The 21,043-nt window shown below is 40.6% G+C and overlaps 2 protein-coding genes across 2 annotated transcripts in view; both read right to left on the minus strand.

Moving 5' to 3' along the window:
* Positions 1-4,495: 4,495 nt before the first annotated feature.
* On the minus strand, positions 4,496-5,470 carry LOC137641104 (uncharacterized). The gene has a single exon (XM_068373550.1). It carries the CDS (start codon positions 5,468-5,470, stop codon positions 4,496-4,498), a length of 975 nt encoding a protein of 324 aa, XP_068229651.1.
* A 163-nt stretch (positions 5,471-5,633) lies between these two features.
* Positions 5,634-21,043, minus strand: part of LOC137641105 (Na(+)/H(+) exchange regulatory cofactor NHE-RF1-like) — a 66,523-nt gene continuing 51,113 nt past the window's right edge. Inside the window, exon 2 of the mRNA XM_068373551.1 lies at positions 5,634-5,918. Within this exon, the coding sequence (XP_068229652.1) occupies positions 5,634-5,918 (285 nt within the window). The remainder of the gene's footprint in view (positions 5,919-21,043) is intronic.

The raw sequence follows: 21,043 nt of genomic DNA on the forward strand, positions 1-21,043 counted from the left end.
AAGGTCAGTACTTCTCAGTCGCAATAGAAGAATGTAAACAATATATTGATGTTGTTATATCGAAACAAATATGTATTCACTGTAGATTCCCGCTTGACATAAAGTTCGCTCATGGATGGCAGAGGCAAGCAGGACAATTCCCCAGACACTGACCATATATGCATATGATCAGCCCCCAGGCTAGGACCAGGGAGGGCTAGGTAATGGCTGGTGATGATTCAGCAGCTAGACCTCTAGGTTCCCCGAAACCTCCCATCCTTATCTCACAATGATGGTGAGGTTACAGACAGTAAAGAAACTAACGAGTTTGAGCTAGACTCGAACCGCAGTCCGGCGATCTCAAGGCAGGAAAGTTTCCTATAGCCCATCACAAATCTTAAACTCGAAGGAAGAAGAAGGACTCGAACCCCAGTCCGGTGATCTCCAGGCAGGGACGTTTCCAGTTGGCCATCACAACCCTTCAACTCGAAGGAAGAAGAAGGAGAATAGATGATCCCTGTCAATCATAAGAGTCCCTTGTGTCGATGGTCGATAGTGGACCCCTATCAGTCACAGATGCGATACAAAAATGACGTCCCCAATACTCGATACTCTGGTACATCTGCGACATCCGACGAGTTTTATCCGTGGCACCAATGCCAGGTAGCTGGTGGGACGCTCTTATTGGGTTAGCATCGTGGGGGAGAAAGGACGAGAGATGGCACTGACAGAAAAAGTCAGAGGGCACTAACTGAAAAAGACAGGGAAGTAATAGGTAGTTGGTTTCCTTTGCGGGTGGCATTTGAGTCGTCACTTTAATTTCGGAAATCTTTATGACCGATGTAGTTAATTGATGTATCATTAAGTGCCGTAGGGTTGAGAGAATAAATCAAAACAGTTTAAAAGTTTAATGGTCGCTTGTGAATAGAAGAGGCAAGGGACATTGATACTGCCCTATCACGACAATGCCTTAGAGACCCAGCATATTTCCATATGATCAGTGCCCACGCTAGGGCCAGGGAAGACCAGGCAATGGCTGCTGATGACTCACCAGGTAGACCTGTAGGCTTTCAGTTTTAGGGTCACTCGTGATTGGCAGAGGCAAGGGATATTAACATTGCCCTATCAGGATAATGTCCTAGAGACCCACCATATATTCAAATAATCAGTGCCCATGCTAAGACCAGGAAGGGCCAGACAATGGCTGCTGATGACTCAGCAGGTAGACCTATAGACTTCCCCAAACCCCTGATATATACATATGATCAACCCCCAAGCCCTTTCTTCACCCAAGCTAGGACCCGGGAGGCCGAGGTGATGGTTGCTAATGAGTCAGCAGATAGACCTGTAGGCTTCCCTAAACCCCTCATCCTTAGCTCAGAAGGATGGTGAGGTTGCAGACACTACAAGAAACTATCGAACCTGAGCGGGACACGATTTTCCCGTCCCGCAGATCGTAAGGCAGGGCCGTTACCAATTGGCTACCATGACCATATCCATAATATATCCATTATTTGTTCTTATATGACAGAAATTATCTAAATTGGATGATTTGCCTTTTTATTACATTAGCCTGGCATGTATTTTACCATTGAAAAGCAATTATTATGTATACGCAAAATTTGCGTACACACTTGTAGATTTGGATAGTAATTTCAAGTCATGCGTACACATGTGCGTTTTTAAAAACGTGAACGTATATATGTTTATGTCCTTATGAAGCAAATAGATAATTACAGTTCCTGTGTCTATATATACGGAAAACATGCGTACACACTTGTAGATTTGGATAGTAATTTCAAGTCATGCGTACACATGTGCGTTTTTAAAAACGTGAACGTATATATGTTTATGTCCTTATGAAGCAAATAGATAATTACAGTTCCTGTGTCTATATATACGGAAAACATGCGTACACACTTGTAGATTTGGATAGTAATTTCAAGTCATGCGTACACATGTGCGTTTTTAAAAACGTGAACGTATATATGTTTATGTCCTTATGAAGCAAATAGATAATTACAGTTCCTGTGTCTATATATACGGAAAACATGCGTACACACTTGTAGATTTGGATAGTAATTTCAAGTCATGCGTACACATGTGCGTTTTTAAAAACGTGAACGTATATATGTTTATGTCCTTATGAAGCAAATAGATAATTACAGTTCCTGTGTCTATATATACGGAAAACATGCGTACTCACTTGTAGATTTGGATAGTAATTTCAAGTCATGCGTACACATGTGCGTTTTTAAAAACGTGAACGTATATATGTTTATGTCCTTATGAAGCAAATAGATAAATACAGTTCCTGTGTTCTATATATAAGCAAAACATGCGTACACAGCTGTAGATTTGTGTATCAGTTTCAAGTCATGCGTATACACGTGTATTTTTAAAAACATATGCAGTACAAATGTTTACGTCCTCTTGAAACATATATAAAAACACAGTTCCTATGTCTATACAATTATGTATGTGCCATTTACCTATATATTTACTGGTACTTATTATCCATTTACCATCCCATAGAAAAAGAGATAGCTCCTGTATATATCTATACAATTATGTATGTCATGTCCCCCTTTATATATATAAAAAAAACAGTTCATGTATCTATACAGTTATGTATATGCTATAGTAATTTTTTAATGAGGCACATTTGCACGGACTCGCTGCTGTGCCCTTTTAGCTTGGAAATGTTTCCTGCTATCTGATTGGTTAGAATTATCTTGTCTAGCCAATCAGCGAGCAGGAAACGTTTCCGAGCTAAAAGGGCACCCCTGCGAGTTGGTGCAAATCTGCCTTACTATTAAGAATTGACTATACTTACCTGTAGATTTTGTATCTATACAATTATGTATGCGCCATTTTCCTGTAGATTTTCTGGTACTTATGTTTATCTCTTCCATCTCTCCTTTTTAAAAAGAAAATATAGTTCCTGTATCTATACAATTATGTTTGTGCCACTTACCTGTAGGTTTTCTGGTGCTTATCATATATTTTCCCTACTTCCTGTATCTGTACAATTATGTATGTGTCACTTACCTGTAGATTTCATTGTATTATGTATTTCTCGCCCATCCCTCCTTTTAAAAAAAAGAAAATACAATTCCTATATCTATACAATTATGTTTGTGCCACTTACCTGTAGGTTTTCTGGTGCTTATCATATATTTTCCCTACTTCCTGTATCTGTACAATTATGTATGTGCCATTTACCTGTAGATTTCATTGTATTATGTATTTCTCGCCCATCCCTCCTTTAAAAAAAAAGAAAATACAATTCCTATATCTATACAATTATGTACGTACCATTTAAAGGTTTAAAGGTATAAATGCCGCTCATGAATGGAGAGACAAGGGACAGGGACATTGCCCTATCGAGCGGGAAAATGCCATAGAGACTGACCATATATACATATGATCAGCGCTCAAGCCCCCTCTCCCACCGAAGCTAGGACCAAGGAGGGCCAGGCAATGGGTGCTGATGACTCAGCAGATAAACATATAGGCTCTCCCAAAGCCCCCATCCTTAGCTCACAAGGATGCAGCGATCAAAGAAACTAACGAGTTTGAGCGGGACTCGAACCCCAGTCTGGCTATCACCAGTCAGGGACGTTACCAAATAGGCCACCACAACCCTAAGATTTACTGTTGTTTATCATGTGTTTTCCATGCCATCCTTTTTTCTTTTTCGTCTGTAATGGAGAAGTCTGCAAATTAGAACTATGACTTTCTTAAAAAGGCTTCTTGAAAGAGCCGGCGACAGCTGCATAATTGCCTCTCGTCCTTTCTCGACTGGCTCCGTAAACGCAATTATAATTTTATCTTGACGAGCAGGAAAGGTATTCATTCTTTCGTTCGTTCGCGTTCAGACGGAATGAAAATTCCCGAGATGCAGTGTGTGCTCAATGTTTCCCGTCTTTCAAAACTTGTACGAAATTAGTTTCTTTGTCTGTCAGTTTCTCCTATAAAGTAAAACTACGTAGATTAGATTTTTTTTGTTTTTTTTGTATAGTTTATATAATCTGTGAGGTTTCCCGTGTTTCTAATGACTCAGCTGGGCCCCAGAAGGCACTAGAAGAGTTGGAAGACCCAGACCTACATGGCTGAGGACTATGAAGCGCGAAGTAGGAGATGATGATAGGAGAAGTAACAAGATAAACACGACTGGCAAAATCTAACCGAGACCCTTTGCGTCAATAGGCGTAGGAGGAGATGATGATGATGACATCCAGCTGGGTGCTTCGTATTTATAATAACAGGACGGAATTGAGTGATTTCCCTCAATGATTGGTCAAATTCCAGATTCTTTGGAATGTTCTGGTAAAACACATTATATTATCGCAATTGGCAAATGTCAATCTGTCTCTAGTTTACGTGAGAGATTCGAACTATTTTGCTTTGGAATATGTCATAATTATGTTTTTTTTTATCTAAAATTTCCTTAGAAATGAAAACAGCATCCCTTAGAGAGTGTCTTTAAAACCGATTCATTAATAGTAAAATATCATTTGGACTTGAATAGTAGAGAAACTTTCAATATGGTCTCATTTATCAGAGAAATTTTCAATATAATCTCATTTGGCAGAGAAATTTTCAATATGGTCTCATTTAGCAGAGAAATTTTCAATATGGTCTCGTTTAGCAGAGAAATTTTCAATATGGTCTCATTTAGCAGAGAAATTTTCAATATGGTCTCGTTTAGCAGAGAAATTTTCAATATGGTCTCATTTAGCAGAGAAATTTTCAATATGGTCTCATTTAGCAGAGAAATTTTCAATATGGTCTCGTTTAGCAGAGAAATTTTCAATATGGTCTCATTTAGCTGAGAAATTTTCAATATAGTCTCATTTAGCAGAGAAATTTTCAATATGGTCTCATTTAGCAGAGAAATTTTCAATATGGTCTCATTTAGCAGAGAAATTTTCAATATGGTCTCATTTAGCAGAGAAATTTTCAATATGGTCTCGTTTAGCAGAGAAATTTTCAATATGGTCTCATTTATCAGAGAAATTTTCAATATAATCTCATTTAGCAGAGAAATTTTCAATATGGTCTCATTTAGCAGAGAAATTTTCAATATGGTCTCGTTTAGCAGAGAAATTTTCAATATGGTCTCATTTATCAGAGAAATTTTCAATATAATCTCATTTAGCAGAGAAATTTTCAATATGGTCTCATTTAGCAGAGAAATTTTCAATATGGTCTCGTTTAGCAGAGAAATTTTCAACATGGTCTCATTTATCAGAGAAATTTTCAATATGATCTCAATTATCAGAGAAATTTTCAATATGGTTTCATTTATCAGAGAAATTTTCAATATGGTCTCATTTAGTAGAGAAATTTTCAATATGGTCTCATTTAGCAGAGAAATTTTCAATATGGTCTCGTTTAGTAGAGAAATTTTCAATATGGTGTCGTTTAGCAGAGAAATTTTCAATATGGTCTCGTTTAGCAGAGAAATTTTACAATATGGTCTCATTTAGCAGAGAAATTTTCATATGGTCCCATTAAGCAAACCAAAATTTCCATGTACTGTAAATTCAAAGTACCCACATCATAGACAAAGGAAAGCAAAGATAACAAGAGCCATCATAGAGATTACAGACCTCCGCTAATGAATATTGCCAACATTTAACTAAAGTCTACGGACATTGCCCCGACCCTTTCAATAACCTGACCACAGTAAATGGTGTAAAGTGTAAGGTTGATCCAGAATCGGGATCTTGATCCGTATCACCTGCATAATATCTATCCAATGTTAAAATTTGGTGAAAATTGAATGGGTCAATTTCTTTTGACGTAATCTTTAAAGTTGTGGAAATTGCAAATCTGGATCTAGACACTGGATCCGGTACCGGGTCATCTTCATGAGTTAATGGAGTCGTCCATGACCTAAGATCTATCTGTGATGGAAATTTCGTTAAAATCTGTCGATTTGTTTTTACGTTATCTTTAAAATTGTGAAAAATGTTGATCCGGATCATCTTCACAATTACATGGGGTCGTTCATGACTTAAGATCTATCTGTGATGGAAATTTCGTCAAAATCTGTCGATTTGTTTTTACGTTATCTTTAAAATTGTGAAAAATGTTGATCCGGATCATCTTCACAATTACATGGGGTCGTTCATGACTTAAGATCTATCTGTGATGGAAATTTCGTCAAAATCTGTCGATTTGTTTTTAGGTTATCTTTAAAATTGTAAAAAATGCTGATCTGGATCATCTCCAAAATTTAATGGAGTCTTCCATGACCTAAGATCTATCTGTGATGGAAATTTCGTCAAGATCCGTTGAGTAATTTTGACGTATTCCTCTCCACAGACACACATATAGATAAATAAATAAACCGACCCGCATTAATAATCTACAGAATACATACATGGATGTTACACTCACACGGACACATCCCTCTCCATTTCTATCGAATCCAACTTTCGTCCAAGTCATAAGCGTTAAAAACCAACGGCTTGTGAGATACTACTGTCGTCCGCACACGTCCACACGCACTCACAGGAACCCTTCATGACTTTATTGCCTTTATAGCGAGGGAAACTGGTGTCGGATTGTCGATAGTCCCTTATAATGTGCCAAGTAACATCATTTAAGGGTAACTTTGGCTGGAGTTCTCTGAATGCTAAAAACTTCGGGGGAAGGGAGAGGAGATACTGGTATCGACGGATTTGCAGGCAAGGTACAAAGCGATTGAAGAGAGAGAGAGAGAGAGAGAGAGAGAGAGAGAGAGAGAGAGAGAGAGAGTTACAAGGATTTTGGATGTCTCAAAGACTTTTTAGCCCATCCGCGGAGACATTTATAAAGAGAGAGAGGGAGAGAGTTATAAGGATTTTGGATGTCTCAAAGACTTTTTAGCCCATCCGCGGAGACATTTATAGAGAGAGAGAGAGAGAGAGAGAGAGAGAGAGAGAGAGAGAGAGAGAGAGTTACAAGATTTTGGATGTCTCAAAGACTTTTTTAGTCCATCCACGGAGACTCCATTTGCTCTTAAGTAGAGCGTTTTAGTTTAAGCATTTAGAGAGTTCTTATGATCTTGTTTTACTTATTCTCGAACTCGTTTACCGTGTTACTGTTTACTACATCTGCTGGAAGTCTATTCCAAGTATTTGCTATTTTGTATGTAAAGAAATTACCACATTGAGTGGTGTTACATCTTTTTAATTCCACTTTGTTTCCATTACCTCTGGACTGATTGTGTGTGTGTGTGTGTGTGTGTGTGTGTGAGAGAGAGAGAGAGAGAGAGAGAGAGAGAGAGAGAGAGAGAGTGTGTGTACCAAGTTACTAAGAAATATTAAAACACCAATGTATGATTTAGACTTTGCTTTCGGACAGTAATACTAAATTATAGTGGACGCACAAAAGGTCTTAATTTTCAAACCATTCTGACAGGAATAAAAAGTGGGAAGCCATGTAAACTTTTTTTTTTTTATAACATCTTTGTATCATTAATCATTCACATGAATTATGTAAATAATGTGTACATGTATGGATTATTCAATAGCGCATTCATTCGTTTCTTAAGATCTTATACATTTCAAAATTGTCTTTTTTTTTCAAATTCGAAGTATTTTGACGCAAAACTGTCTTTATAAATAAATTCTCTAACCTTATAAGCAATTTTAGTTGTTGTGCAAAGAGATTTTCAATCAACGCCAGCATTATATGGAATTTTACATTCTCTCTCTCTCTCTCTCTCTCTCTCTCTCTCTCTCTCTCTCTCTCTCTCTCTCTCTCTCTCTCTCCCTCTCCCTCCATTGTCTTCCCCTTCCTTCCATATAAGACTTTCTCCTCTCTCTCTCTCCTCCATATAAAATTCTCTCTCTCTCTCTCTCTCTCTCTCTATATATATATATATATATATATTTTCTGCTTCGTTCCATATCAGACTCTCTCTCTCTCTCTCTCTCTCTCTCTCTCTCTCTCTCTCTCTCTCTCTATATATATATATATATATATATATATATATATACATACATATATATTTATATATTATATATATATAGATAGATATATATATATATATATATATATATATATATATATATATATAATATATATATATATATATATATCTTCCCCTTCCTTCCATATCAATCTCTCTCTCTCTCTCTCTCTCTCTCTCTCTCTCTCCCATATATTCCCTCCTCACCTCTCAATCTCTAACCACCTCACCCCCAACCAAACCACCCCCAAACCCCCTCCCTCATTACCTCTACCGTTTTCCTTGCAAGAATACACCAACCCGCTCCTCTCTCTCCCTAGGAATCAATACCCTTTCATTACCATCTCCTGTGGAAGGAGATATTACCTGGCGTCGTGATCACGACTTGTTGTATCAAAAGTGTTTTTCTCGGTGAGGGTAAAAAAAAAAAAGGTCTTTTTATGTATCGCGGGCAATATATTTCCTGAGGCTTCGAGGAGATGGTAGGGTTTTTTGGTGGGGGGGGGGGTGTATTTCATGTTAAAGGTAATTTTCGTTTTATTATTATTATTGTTATTATTGTTGTTATTTTTGTTGTGGTTGTTGTTACAATTCTTATTGGAAAGGGAAGAATAACCCTGTGAGGAAAGGAAATAAGTTAATATTATTGTTGTTATTATTATTGTTATTGTTGTTGTTGTTGTTGTGGTTGTTATTATTATTATTTTGTATGCTACAATTCTTATTGGAAAGGGAAAAATAGCCCTGTGAGGAAAGGAAATAAGTTAATATTATTGTTGTTGTTGTTATTATTATTATTAGTAGTATTATTGTTGGGCATGAATGTAAAGAGAGTTCTATATGAGAAAGTGATTGTACCAACTGTGATGTATGGATCGGAGTTGTGGGGAATGAAAGTGATGGAGAGACAGAAATTGAATGTGTTTGAGATAAAGTGTCTAAGGAGTATGGCTGGTGTATCTCGCGTAGATAGGGTTAGGAACGAAGTGGTGAGGGAGAGAACGGGTGTAAGAAATGAGTTAGCGGCTAGAGTGGATATGAATGTGTTGAGGTGGTTTGGCCATGTTGAGAGAATGGAAAATGGCTGTCTGCTAAAGAAGGTAATGAATGCAAGAGTTGATGGGAGAAGTGCAAGAGGAAGGCCAAGGTTTGGGTGGATGGATGGTGTGAAGAAAGCTCTGGGTGATAGGAGGATAGATGTGAGAGAGGCAAGAGAGCGTGCTAGAAATAGGAATGAATGGCGAGCGATTGTGACACAGTTCCAGTAGGCCCTGCTGCTTCCTCCGGTGCCTTAGATGACCGCGGAGGTAGCAGCAGTAGGGGAGTCAGCATTATGAAGCTTCATCTGTGGTGGAAATGTGGGAGGTTGGGCTGTGGCACCCTAGCAGTACCAGCTGAACTCGGTTGAGTCCCTGATTAGGCTGAAGGAACATAGAGAGTAGAGGTCCCCTTTTTCTTTTGTTTCATTGTTGGTGTCGGCTACCCCCAAAAATTGGGGGAAGTGCCTTGGTATATGGATGGATGGATTACTTGCTAAGCTACAACTCTAGGTGGAAAAGTAGTAGGGGATGCTATAAGCCCAAGGGCTCCAACAGGGAAAAATGGCACGGTGAGGAATGGAAATAAGGTAAAATTATTTTTATTATTATTATTATTATTATTATTATTATTATTATTTGCTAAGTGACAACCTTAGTTGGAAAAGCAGGATGCTATAAGCCCAAGGTCTCCAGCAGGGAAAAATAGCCCGGTGAGGAATGGAATTAAGTAAAATTATTATTATTATTATTATTATTATTACTATTGTTATTATTATTATTATTATTATTATTATTATTATTATTATTATTATTACTTGCTAAGCTACATCTGTAGGTTCAAAAGTAGTAGGGGATGCTATAAGCCCAAGGGCTCCAACAGGAATAAATAGCATAGTATGGGAAGGAAGTAAGGAAATGAATAAACTATAAGAACTAATGAATAATTAAAATAAAATATCTTGAAAACATTAACAACATTTAAACAGATTCTTCATATATAAAGGTAATTTTCATTTTAACACCGATGATATATATGTGAATGACATTTTTTCTCTTAAAGATATAACATAATGTGGACTTTAATTTTTGCAATATTATTTATACCAATATCTTTTTTTTATTTAAAAAAATCGGTTCTATAGACTGATAGTTTATCATATCTTTGCAAAGTTATTTCACCTAATATATTTTTTTATTTTAAAAAATCGGTTCTATATACTGATAGTTTATCATATCTTTGCAAAGTTATTTCACCTAATATCGTTTTTATTATTAAAATCGGTTCTATAGACTGATAGTTTATCATATCTTTGCAAAGTTATTTCACCTAATATCTTTTTTTATTTAAAAAAATCGGTTGTATAGACTGATAGTTTATCATATCTTTGCAAAGTTATTTCACCTAATATCTTTTTTTATTTAAAAAAATCGGTTGTATAGACTGATAGTTTATCATATCTTTGCAAAGTTATTTCACCTAATATCGTTTTTATTATTAAAATCGGTTCTATAGACTGATAGTTTATCATATCTTTGCAAAGTTATTTCACCTAATATCTTTTTTTATTTAAAAAAATCGGTTGTATAGACTGATAGTTTATCATATCTTTGCAAAGTTATTTCACCTAATATCTTTTTTTATTTAAAAAAATCGGTTGTATAGACTGATAGTTTATCATATCTTTGCAAAGTTATTTCACCTAATATCTTTTTTTATTTAAAAAAATCGGTTGTATAGACTGATAGTTTATCATATCTTTGCAAAGTTATTTCACCTAATATCTTTTTTTATTTAAAAAAATCGGTTGTATAGACTGATAGTTTATCATATCTTTGCAAAGTTATTTCACCAAATATCTTTTTTTATTTAAAAAAATCGGTTGTATAGACTGATAGTTTATCATATCTTTGCAAAGTTATTTCACCTAATATCGTTTTTATTATTAAAATCGGTTCTATAGACTGATAGTTTATCATATCTTTGCAAAGTTATTTCACCTAATATCTTTTTTTTATTTAAAAAAATCGGTTGTATAGACTGATAGTTTATCATATCTTTGCAAAGTTATTTCACCTAATATCTTTTTTTATTTAAAAAAATCGGTTGTATAGACTGATAGTTTATCATATCTTTGCAAAGTTATTTCACCTAATATCTTTTTTATTATTAAAAATCGGTACTATAGACTAATAGTCTAGCTTATCTCCTTTGTTTTAACCTTATGAAAATATTAATTTATTTATAAGGAATCGAAAGTTTTTTGGTAAAATGGTTTGGCAACATAAAAGTGTGTTTATTACGTCGCCATATTTAATTTTCTTAATTAAAAAAAGAAAAACGATACTATTACTTATACAATAGTTGAAACTATTGTCTTTATTGTGAACTAATGAAAGTATGAATTTATTCATAAGAAATCGAAAGAATTCTAGAAGTTTTATTCCAGCTGTTACCAAGTTGTGGAATGATCTTCCTAATCGGGTAATTAAATCAGTAGAACTTCAAAAGTTCAAAGTTGGAGCTGACATGAGTTTTTTTATAGTTTATATATGACATATCTGCTTTTGACGTTATTAATAGTTTATATATGACATATCTGTTTTTAAAGTTGTTAATAGTTTATATATGGCATATCTGTTTTGACGTTGTTACTGTTTTTAGAATGATATATTGTTAATTTGTTCTCATCATTTATTTATTTCCTTATTTCCTTTCCTCACTGGGATATTTTTCCCCTATTGGAGCCCTTAGGCTTATAGCATCTTGCTTTTCCAACTAGGGTTGTAGCTTGACTAATAATAATAATAATAATAATAATAATAATAATAATAATAATAAAATGAAATTTTAACAACATAAAAATATGTTTGAATAATCTATTTAAGAAATATCAATCGTAAGAGAGAGAGAGAGAGAGAGAGAGAGGAGAGAGAGAGAGAGAGAGAGAGAGAGAGAGAGAGAGAGAGAGAGAGAGAGAGAGAGAGAGAAACTTTCAGAGGATTGTCTTGTGAGAAGTGGTCTCTGGGGAATAAGGAAACAGCGCACTCCTTTTGTTCACACGGAATTTTTATATTTTTCGGATTTCATGCAATGTCTTCTTCATGGCGATTGCAATTGGCAATGTCTCACTTTATCCTTTGTCCTAATTTTTCCTTTGTCTTGTTTGTTCTCTTGTCTTGCTTCTTCTCTTATCCTACTTTTCCCTCTAATCCTACTTTTTCCCTTGTCCTGCTTTTTCTCTTGTCTTGCATCTTCTCTTGTCCTACTTTTTTCCTTGTCCTTTTTTCACCTGTCCTACTCTTTCCCGTGTCCTTTTTCCCCCTGTCCTTTTTATCCTTGTCTTACTTTATCCCTTATCCTGATTTTTCTCTTGTCTTGCTTTTTCTCTTGTCCTACCTTTTTCCCTTGTCCTATTTTTTTTCCCTTTTCCCTTTTATTCCTAATTTTGAAACTGTTATGTTTGTCATGTGATGCACCGTAGTGCCACTTTTCAAGTATTATTTAACCTTAACTAATTTTAATTATTTTTCTTCATTTACAGGTGAGTTGGATGATTGTTCGAGTTACTGTTACTGTAAGTATGATAATTAGCTGTCATATTACTACTACTACTACTACTACTACTACTACTACTACTACTACTAGCTAAGCTACAACCCTAGTTGGAAAAGCAGAATGCTATAAGCCGAAGGGCTCCAAAAGGGAAAATTATCCCTGCGAGGAGAGGCAATGAGGAAATAAATAAATGATCTGAGAAGTAATGAATGATTGAAATCAAATATTTTAAAAACAGCAACATCAAAACAGATATGTCATATATAAACTATAAAAAGACTCATGTCAGCCTACTCAACATACAAACATTTGAAAAACATTTGCTGCAAATTTGAACTTTTGATGTTCTACTGATTCAAGTTCCCGATTAGGAAGATCATTCCACAACTTGATCATAGCTGGGATAAAATTTCTAGAAAATGTCAGTTTCAATCAAAGTTAGATTAGTTACGTTCGAATGATGAAATAAGTGTTTCTAGGTTGGCATGTACACAAACTAGAAAATATCAGATAACAATTTAATTTCTAGGTAGGTATTTTTATTGCATTGAAACGCGAAATTTAAAAAAGTGAAGTTGGTACGTTTAGTAGACTCCTTAAGCTATGGTAAGCTAAGCAGCTCTTCTAGGAGAAGGACACTCGAATATCAAACTATTGTTCTCTAGTCTTGGGTAGTGCCGTAGCCTCTGTATCACGGTCTTCCACTGTCTTTGGGTCGAGTTCTTTTGCTTGAGGGAACTCTCAGGCACACTATTTTATGTTTCCTTAATTAATTTCTTTCAGTGTTTTTTTTTCTCCCTGTTGGTGCCCTGGGGCTTATAGCATTCTGCTTTTCCAACTAGGGCTGTAGCTTAGTCAATACCACGACTAATAATAATTGGTTTAAGTCTAAAGGATTATTTCTCTCTCTCTCTCTCTCTCTCTCTCTCTCTCTCTCTCTCTCTCTCTCTCTCTCTCTCTCTCTCAAAAATGGGAGCGAGAAATTTCAGTTTTATGATATAATGTAGAGAAATTTCATTAGTTTTGTTATAAAATGCACACATATTGTGGAAGAAAATTATAAACTAACTAAATGTTTTTTCCTTTTACTTATCTTTTATATTATGAAGTGAATTTAATTTTATACGATTAAATGCATACGCACAGATGTTATTGACTTTGTAATTTTCCAAGGCCGTGAGGAATCGCGAAATCTATTTTAGAAAGATTATAACACATTTGGAAGAAAAAATTGGATGGCCTGGAGGTCCCCCTTGAGCTCAGAGAATCTTAAACTTGAAATAGAAAATGTAGAGAGAGAGAGAGAGAGAGAGAGAGAGAGAGAGAGAGAGAGAGAGAGAGAGAGAGAGAGAGAGTTGATTAACGGTGTTCACTTTATTGGTTTTTATGGGCATTATTATTTTAATGCTTCTTAAGGTTTAAAGGCCGCTCATGAATGGCAGAGGCAAGGGACAATGACATTGCCCTATCAAGCAGGACACTGCCCTAGAGACTGATCATATATTATATGATCAGCGCCCAAACCCCCTCTCCACCCAAGTTAGGACCAGGGAGGGCCAAATCCCCTATGCTTAGCTCACAAGGATAGTGATGTTGCAGTGACCAAAGGAACTAACGAGTCTGAACGCGACCTGAACCCCAGTCTGGCGATCACCAGTCAGAAACAAAATCAAACCATTGCTCTCTAGTCTTGGGTAGTGCCATAGCCTCTGTACCATGGCCTTTCACTGTCTTGGATTAGAGTTCTCTTACTTGAGGGTACAATTCTGCATGCTGTTTCATCTTATTTAGCAGCTCTTCTAGGAGAAGGCACTCCAAAATCAAACCATTGCTCTCTAGTCTTGGGTAGTGCCATAGCCTCTGTACCATGGCCTTTCACTGTCTTGGATTAGAGTTCTCTTGCTTGAGGGTACAATCGTGCATGTTGTTTCATCTTATTTAGCAGCTCTTCTAGGAGAAGGCACTCCAAAATCAAACCATTGCTCTCTAGTCTTGGGTAGTGCCATAGCCTCTGTACCATGACCTTCCTCTGTCTTGGATTAGAGTTCTCTTGCTTGAGGGTGCACTTGTGCACGCTGTTTTATCTTATTTCTCTTCCACTGTTGTTTTCCTTTTTTGAAGTTTTTATAATTTATATATGAAAGATGTAATTTAATCTTGTTACTTTTCTTAAAATACTTATTTTAATTGATTATTACATATCTTGTTTATTTATTTTCTCGTTTCCTTTCCTCACTGGACTATTTTTCCTCGTTGGGACCCTTTGGCTTATAGTATCCTGATTTTCCAAGTAGGGTTATAGCTTAGCTTGTAATAATAATAATAATAATAATAATAATAATAATAATACCTTATTTCCTTATTTTCTTTCCTCATTGGTCTATTTTCCATGTTGGAGACCTTGGGGTTATAGCATCTTGCTTTTCCAACTAGGGTTGTAGGTTAGTAAATAATAATAAGGATAGTAATACTAATAATAATAATAATAATAATAATAATAATAATAATAATAATGATAATAATATTAAAAATGATGATGATAATAACAATAACAATAATAATATCAGCGATGGCTCATCAGTGCTGTTTTTATGCGATGTCATATCCCCAGGGTTACGACAGAATAAAAAAGACATATCAGTTTTTAAACATTGCATGACTGGCATAGTCATACATGACAACATCATTTATTGCTATTAGAGGTCATAAGTAATAACAGAAGTTAGTTCTCTTTCTATATTGATCCAGTTATGCGTAAAATATTTCTATTATTTCAACTGATTTCGAGTTTGGACCTTCCTTGCTACGTAATTTTATGCTGTTCTGATTTCTTTCGAATTTACATTGTTGTTGAAGGTGGTTGGTTGATCGTAAACTAAAGCAAGTTTCAGTAATGCAATATATATGCAGTTAGCAATTAGGTTCCGACTTCTTTTTGAGTCTCTGGTGGCATGGTTGGAAGCGACCTGGCCTTTCATTTGAAGGGGCTTGGGTTCGATCCCAAGTAGGATGTAGAAATTTATTTCTGTTTGAGTACGATGTTGTGTTGATTTTCATCCATATATATATATATATATATATATATATATATATATATATATATATAAATGTATATATATATATATATATATATATATATATATATATATTTATTTATTTATATTATTACCAGCAAAGTTATAACTCTAGCTGGAAGAGCAAAATGCTATACGCCAGGGGCTACAACAAGGAAAAATAGCTCAGTGAGGAAATGGAATAAAAAAATAATTGATCGATATGAGAAATAATGAACGATTGAAATGAAATATTTTAAAAACAGTAACAACGTCCGAACAGATATTTCTTATTTAAACTATTAGAGAAAACTTATGTCAGCCTGTTCAACATGAAAACATTTGCTGCAAGTTTGAACTTTTGAAGTTAAATTATACATCATATTTATGCGCGCGCGTGTGTGTGCGCACTTACGTTCACATAAAAATATAATCCTTTCCTTACAGCAAGAAGGAAGTGATATATGTATATGTGTGTGTATATATATATTTGTTCCGACACAAATACTCACCGAGAACTACTTTCCTGTGGAGTCACTTGGTGACCTCTCAATCTCGACCAAGGTTTTCCCGCCGTTACCCCCCTACCCCGCTCTATATAGGTTTTACCCCTGCCGCCAGGATGCGCCCTGAGGGCAGGATTAGGGCAGGTCACTGCCTCCCTGGGTCAGCATCGCCATTAAGTTCTTGGTCGTGAGATGTGAAACATCTCACTCTCTCGCTCTCTCGATCCTTTGGCGCGTTTGTGATTCCACGTGTTTCCAGTGTGGGGACTTGTGTTTTTTCTTGCGTAGTGCGTTATTCGCAAGTGTTTCAGTGCGTTCCCCTTGCGTATATCTCAGTGTGCTTGTAACTCGCTAGTGTTGGCCCTTCGTGTGCGAACGATGGAGCATGTGCGTCGTTGCCCTGGTCCTAGAGCCGGAAAGTCGTGTGGGGCTTTCCTCTCTAAGACAGAAGTGGACCCTCATTCCCTTTGTTCCACGTGCAGGGGAAAAGTTTGCTCCACCGTGGACACGTGTCCGGAGTGCGTAAGCTGGGACGACATACAGTGGGTACGGTACAGTACCAAAAAGAAGAAGTCGTCTAAGCGTTCCCCCAGGAAAGTGAGTGGCGTGTCTTCTTTACCGTCGGTCAGTGATCGGTCCGACGAAGCCTCGGCTTCTCCGTCTCCTTCGCAGAGGAGTGGGCAGCAAGCCCCCAGTGTTGTGATTAGCCATAGCGTTCTTCCCGGTGAACCCAGTGTGAGGGAAGAACCAAGGGCAGGCCCCTCTAGAGTTAATGGAGGGTCCGGTAGTGCTTCGGGTGAATCAGGCCACGTGGCAGGGGATCACGCGTCCTCAGAAGACCCCGTATGGGGCAGTGTCGTTATTTCAGAGTCCCCACCGCCCTCGTGGGCCGGTGCGTCGGCTCTCCCCCGCCAGAGGACAACCACGCTAGAGTTCGCCGCCCGAGTAGCGATGCTTTCGGGTGGAAGCTGCCGAAAACACCGGGGAGGTCACCGCTAAGAATGGACGTGACCCTGGACCCCTGGCCCCCTGGCATGGATAGAGTAGACTCAGTGCCCACGATCTCCACAGCGGTCCCCGAAGACTTCCTCCAACATCCAGTCTCGGACGTCCGACGGCGAAGAGCTTCCCCCACGCATCACGCGGGCAGCCGTTACGCGAGGAACGTGGCGCCCTCAGACTCGTCAGAGGTGGATTCATCCTCCGGGGGAGAAGTCAGGGAGAAATGGCACCGGAAGAGAGAGCGGGCCGAAAGCGATCGTTCCCGCTCCAGGTCAAGGTCGCGACACAGCAGGAAGCGCCCCCGCTCTCACTCCCGTAAGTATAGGAGAGATGCCTCTCCCGGCGGCGAATGGGTCTACGTCCTTTCAGGAGAGTCCAAGAGGCTCCACTCTCCAGACTCTCGGTCCAGTGAACGAGCCTCTAGGCTGCCGCTCCCTATGCACAGCCTAGAACCGCTCGACCTGCCCCGCAGGAAGGACCTCGCTCTTAAGCATAAGTCCTCGAGGCCTCCGGTTCACCCCGCCCAGCGGGGGGAAACGCGCTTCCTTGAAGGCAGCCTGACCGAACCAGCCCAGCTGGTGCGGTCATCGAGCAAGAAGGACCGGTTCCCGTTGTCGGGTCATCCCACCGGGACCGTGTCCTCGGCTTCCAGAGCCTTGGGGCAGCCGAGGGTCCTCCCTGAGCCGGTGGCACCCGCCTTACGGCGAGATCCACCCTCTTACGGAGCGCCCTACGGTTACGGGTCGACCTCCCTGGACCCAAGAGGAGGACGCCCGGTCTACCGTCCAAGCAACCCTGCTCCCCCACGCCAGGCCGAGGCCTCGGCCGACGGAGGCGAGGCTCCCCCGCCGGAGGACTCTGCGTACAGAAGGGTGGTAGGTCTCATCAGGAGGCTCCATGGGATCGCAGAACCCTCGACTCCTAAGGTGAATTCCTGGAGGTCAAGCCTCCTGAGATTCACTCACCACGACGCCCTTCCGAAGTCCTCCCTGGCCCTTCCTCTTGCCCCAGACCTAGTCTGGGACAAGAGTACATAGATAACTTGGTGGCCAGCAATGCGGAGGCCCCCAAGTCCCAGAGTGCCTCCAAACTACTCCAGGGTCTCAAGACGCAAGGGAAGGTGTATATTCCTGAAGGGCGGCGCCCAGGCCCCTGTAAAGTGGACCCGGCCTTAGACATCCTGGGACAAGGCGGCTCGGACGAAAGGGCCTCTTCAGCCCCTGTTTCCTTCTCGCCCACGGAAGCCGCCATGATGGAGGAGATGTCAAGGGACCTGGTGAACGTCTCCTCATGGCTGGACTGGTGGGCCTCCACGTTGGTGAACGTACAAGCCTCCATAGACCCCGAAGATCCAGAGCAACAGAGTCTCCTGACGGACCTTCTCGACTCCGGGGGGAAAACCCTCAAGTTTCTGGCTTACCAAGCACTCGCCTTGACGGCCAACTGGGTGCTTAGGAAACAGGACACAGTGCTCTCTAAGTTGTCAAGGAGGATCCCGGACAGGGAAGCCCGAGTTGTGCGTAGCCTACCCTTAGGGGGTGAGTCTCTGTTCCCTCTGAAGGAACTGGAAGTGCTAATGGAGAAGGTGTCCAAGAGGAGAGAGACCAACGTCCCCAGACAAGCATCTTCCAGAAGGCCGCCATACAGGAGATCAGTCTCGGATAGCGCCGTGACTCCTCAGGCCGCCCCCAGCTCTTCGAGGAGGGACGCCCCTTCCTCCTCCTGGACAACAACTCCGCAGCCCTCCCGCAGGGGACACCAGCTTCTGCTAGCTCCTTCAGGTCGGGTTACTCCGCCTCGAAGAGAGGCAGATCAGGCCGCCCCTCTAGGAGAAGGTAGAGGGAGAGGCCCCCTACTCCCGCCCAAGCCTCGGGTTGGGGGATGCCTCGGACCTCATTGGCAAGCATGGAAAACACAAGGGGCGGGTACTTGGACGGTGTCCGTCCTGAAAGAAGGCTACAGGCTCCCCTTCATAGCGGACCCACCCCCTCTTATTCCAGCCACCCAGACAGAATGGTTGGCTCCCAGGGACCCGTTGAAAAGGGCCACCCTTCAAGGAGAGGTTTCCTCCATGTTAGAGAAGGGAGCCATGGAAGAAGTCCTTCTCCCAGGCCCAGGCTTCTACAGCCGCCTGTTCCTGGTAGAGAAAGCAACGGGGGGGTGGAGGCCCGTGATAGACCTGTCGGCCCTCAACAAGTTCGTCAAGAAGACGGACTTCAAGATGGACACCCCGAAATCCGTCCTGATGTCCTTGAGGGAGAAAGATTACATGATGACGGTCGACCTCAAGGACGCATATTTCCAGATCCCTGTCCACCCGTCGAGTCGGAAGTTCCTCCGGGTGAAATGGGGCTCCCAGATCCTGCAGTTCAAGACCCTTTGCTTCGGCCTGTCGACGGCCACTCAAGTGTTCACGAGGGTCTTCGCGACGGTCTCAGTGTGGGCTCACGAACGGGGTATCCGTCTCATCAGATACCTAGACGACTGGTTGCTCCTTTACAACTCAAAGGCCCTCTTGGAAGAGCAAGGGAGGAACCTCCTCCAGTTCTGCAGGAATCTGGGAATCATTATCAATCTGGAAAAATCGAACTTAACGCCATCCAACAGAATGGGGTACTAGGGTATGACGTTGGACACCGTGCAGGGGAAGGCCTTCCCCTCGGAAGACAGGAGACTAATAGGTCACCTGGTCTCATTAGAGAAACTGGTGCCCCAAGGGAAGATGTGGCTCAGACCCGTACAATGGAACCTCAAGGGCCTCTGGTCCCAGACAGGCGCTCAGAAGGCGTTGATTCCTGTCCTTCCGGACACGAGAACAGCCTTAGAATGGTGGCGCTGCCAGTCGAACTCCCTCAAGGGGATGCTCCTCGGGTCCTGTCCCCCCGAGTACCTCCTGTTCACAGACGCCTCCAGCCTAGGGTGGGGAGCCCACCTTCGGGAGGAGACAGCAAGCGGTACCTGGTCGGAGACCGAAAGACATCTCCACATCAACGTCCTAGAGCTAAAAGCAGTCCAGAAGGCATGTCTGCACTTTGCAAGTCGGTTGAGGGGAAACACCGTGGCCTTAATGTGCGACAACGCCACGGTGGTAGCCTACATAAAGAAGCAAGGGGGCATGAGATCGAAGGAACTGTGCGACCTCACCATAAACATCCTGCATTGGGCGGACGAGCAACAGGTGGTACTGCTAGCGAGGTTCATCCCCGGGAAAAGAAACGTGCTAGCCGACGGCCTCAGCAGAATGGGTCAGATAGTGGGGACAGAGTGGTCCCTACACCCAGAAGTAGCCAGACTCATCATTCAACGCTGGGGCTCCCCTGTGATGGATCTCTTTGCAACAAAGCTCAACGCCAAGCTACCGGTCTATTGCTCCCCGGTGCCAGACCAAAGAGCAGCCCTAGAAGACGCCTTCCAGCACAAGTGGGACAACTTGGACGTATACGCTTTTCCCCCCTTCATGCTGTTAAGGCAGGTACTCAACAGAGTAAGAGCCTCCCAAAACCTAAGGATGACTTTGGTAGCGCCCTGGTGGCCGGAGAGGGAGTGGTTCGCGGATCTAAAAGACCTGGCAAGCCAACCGCCTTGGCCTCTGCCCCCCAGGTCAGATCTGCTGCGTCAACCTCACTTCCTCAAGTTCCACGACAACCCTCTCTCTCTTCTCCTTCACCCCTGGAGACTATCGAGCGGCTCTTGAAGAAGGAGGGGTACTCCTCCTCCACAGCTAAGAGGATGTCCCTATACCTAAGAAAATCCTCTACCGTGGTATACCAGGCGAAGTGGGCCGCCTTTACGAAGTGGTGCTCGGAGAAACACATAAGACCTCTTAAAGCTTCAGTCCCAGACATAGCTGAGTTTCTCGTGTACCTTAGGGATGAAATAGGGATGTCAATCCCAGCCATTAAAGGAGTACGGGCAGCCTTAGGCCAAGTCTTCCTCCT

Source organism: Palaemon carinicauda, chromosome 5, assembly GCF_036898095.1.
Source record: "Palaemon carinicauda isolate YSFRI2023 chromosome 5, ASM3689809v2, whole genome shotgun sequence".
Lineage (NCBI taxonomy): Eukaryota > Metazoa > Arthropoda > Malacostraca > Decapoda > Palaemonidae > Palaemon > Palaemon carinicauda.

Excerpts from the sequence above, each read along its gene's own strand:
- LOC137641104 (XM_068373550.1), bottom strand. The coding sequence starts at position 5,470 with ATGAGACCATATTGTAAAATTTCTCTGCTAAACGAGACCATATTGAAA.